At 39.8% G+C, this 2,415-nt stretch overlaps 1 protein-coding gene across 1 annotated transcript; it reads left to right on the top strand.

Moving 5' to 3' along the window:
- The first annotated feature begins 580 nt into the window (after positions 1 to 580).
- LOC131662263 (nuclear transcription factor Y subunit B-3-like) lies at positions 581 to 2,028 on the top strand. The gene has a single exon (XM_058932000.1). The coding sequence runs from the start codon at positions 1,183 to 1,185 to the stop codon at positions 1,750 to 1,752; it is 570 nt and encodes a 189-aa protein (XP_058787983.1). The 5' UTR covers positions 581 to 1,182; the 3' UTR covers positions 1,753 to 2,028.
- Positions 2,029 to 2,415: the final 387 nt, after the last annotated feature.

Genomic DNA, 2,415 nt, shown 5'->3' with positions numbered 1-2,415 from the left:
ATTCTCTCTGTGGCGTAGTTGTGCCAACGAGAACCGACTATGGTGACAATCTGATCGTCTCGGGAGGTCACCTCCCATATAATATTGTCCCTTGATAGAGCATACTAAATGTTATCGTCAATCCTAAGTATCTTTTCAACTAGGAATTGTGAGTTCTGCTGGTGCATTAGGTTGTAGAAGTTGTTTAGCAAGTCTGTGGATCCTTGCATTCTGAGGTTCTCTAGTTAAAACAAAGGTCAACATGCTCTCCATATCTTTAGACTCCAGATTAACATGCTCTCCATATCTTTAGACTCCAGATTCGCTCTTGACCTTTTTCTATAAACCTTACAAATAACACAAAAACACATTTCACATTTGTCCTTAGTTTAAACACTTTTAAATTTTTTTAAAAAAATCTTGTAAGTGTTAGATTTGTTTAATTAAAATTTATTATAATATTTCCATTTTTATACATAGAAGATTTAGTTTAAAGGGTATACAATTGTTTGATGTCTCATCAAGTTGTATGATTGTCATTAAAAATATTCAAAATAAATAAATAAATCAAACAAAATAGAAAAGTAAGAGTTTCAATTAATCTCAACAGCACGTGCCAGATACCAAACCATCGGTCCAGATGAAAGAGCACTAACCCAATCCAAGGGCCACAAATTCATCCGTACAAACTCTCACTTATCGACTAGCAACGGTTCAAACCGTCCCACGTGTTCAAAAGATAAACGTTATTAACCCTTCTGATCCAACGGATCCTGCTCATTACCTCCCAAAAATACAAACCCTTACCGTTCCGTTTCACCCCTTTTCCCCTCGCCGGAGCCACCGTCAAACACCGCTGTCCACAGTCGCCGCACTCATAACACACCGATTTGAAGTTCCACAAAACTCGCACGTTCAACTTCCCGACGCGTTTTGTTCATCTTTCAAGAAACAGAGCTTCAACTTCACGCTGAAATTCTGAGTCAAACCGATTCGTGTGCCGCTTCCAACTCGTTAAACCGAACTCCGATTCTTTGATTCTCATTCAGTTCTATCCAATTCGAGTTCAAAATTCCAAACTAAATCGCACCAACACTTCAATTTCAGATTCCGGTGAGTTTCCGAAGTCAAAACGATCCGAACTGAGTTCTTGACTCGTCGTCGGTGAAATAAGATTCGAATTGAACAGTCGGAGCTTCAAGAATGGCGGACTCCGACAACGACTCCGGCGGTCCACACGGCGGAGGATCGAGCGCTCATGGCAGCGAGATGTCACCGAGAGAGCAAGACCGTTTCCTTCCGATAGCGAACGTAAGCAGAATCATGAAGAAGGCACTTCCAGCGAACGCCAAGATCTCAAAGGACGCCAAAGAAACAGTTCAAGAGTGCGTTTCAGAGTTCATCAGCTTCATCACCGGTGAAGCCTCCGACAAGTGCCAACGCGAGAAGCGGAAGACGATCAACGGCGACGATTTGCTGTGGGCGATGACGACGCTCGGGTTCGAGGAATACGTGGAGCCTCTCAAAGGCTATCTTCAGAGGTTTAGGGAGATGGAAGGAGAGAAGACTGTGGTGGCGCGTGACAAGGACGCGCCTCAAGGTTCTAATAGTGTAAACAACAGTTCGTTTGAGAGTGGTGGTAATTATGGTGCGGGAATGATGATGCATCAAGGACACGTGTATGGTTCTGGTGGATTTCATCAAGTTATGGGTAAGGGTGGGCCTGGGTATCCTGGGCCTGGGCCTGGACCTAATTCTGGTAGGCCCAGATAGGCAATTTCCACTCATTCCAAACAAATCAAGGTGTATATTTCAGAACAAATCAAGAATTTGTGTGTTATCTAGAGATATACTTGAAAACCTATGTGTGAATTGTGATCACACTTTTTAGATAATGATAGAGATTTGGTTTGGGTGTTTTGTATTTTGATATCATTGGTGATTGATGACATAATCTAAAGTCAATGCACTTTGTAATGTTGTACTACAATAGAAATAGTGCTTATTTGTATTGTGATACTTTTAAGGTGGTCTGATATTTTCCTTTTACTATGTTGTGGAGTTAAGTTGAATTTTAGGAGATTTTGAGTGGAAGTGAGGTTAAGACATTGGTATTTTCCTTTTCTTTTGCATGAGTGAGGATCCTCTCCATTGCATAGCAAGTACCTACTATTGATTGATATTAAAAAAGTGATTGAATTTTTGGAGATTTAATGAGTGGAAGTGAGGTTAGGACATTGGTATTTTGCATAGCAAATATCTAATATCGAATGTTGTTAAAAAAGTGATTAAGTTGAATTTTTTGGAGATTTTACGAGTGGAAGTGAGGTTAAGACATTTGTATTGCATAGCAAGTATTTAATATTGATTGATATTAAAAAAGTGATGAGACACATTTGTAACTAATAGTTACTAAATAAAATATGAGTGAATTTG

The sequence above is a fragment of the Vicia villosa genome, linkage group LG3, assembly GCF_029867415.1.
Source record: "Vicia villosa cultivar HV-30 ecotype Madison, WI linkage group LG3, Vvil1.0, whole genome shotgun sequence".
In the NCBI taxonomy this organism is placed as follows: Eukaryota; Viridiplantae; Streptophyta; class Magnoliopsida; order Fabales; family Fabaceae; genus Vicia; species Vicia villosa.
The sequence above is the reverse complement of the archived record's forward strand: the minus strand, read 5'-3'. Positions and strand labels throughout refer to the sequence as shown.

Coding starts and splice junctions, on each gene's coding strand:
- LOC131662263 (XM_058932000.1), top strand. CDS start 1,183: ATGGCGGACTCCGACAACGACTCCGGCGGTCCACACGGCGGAGGATCG.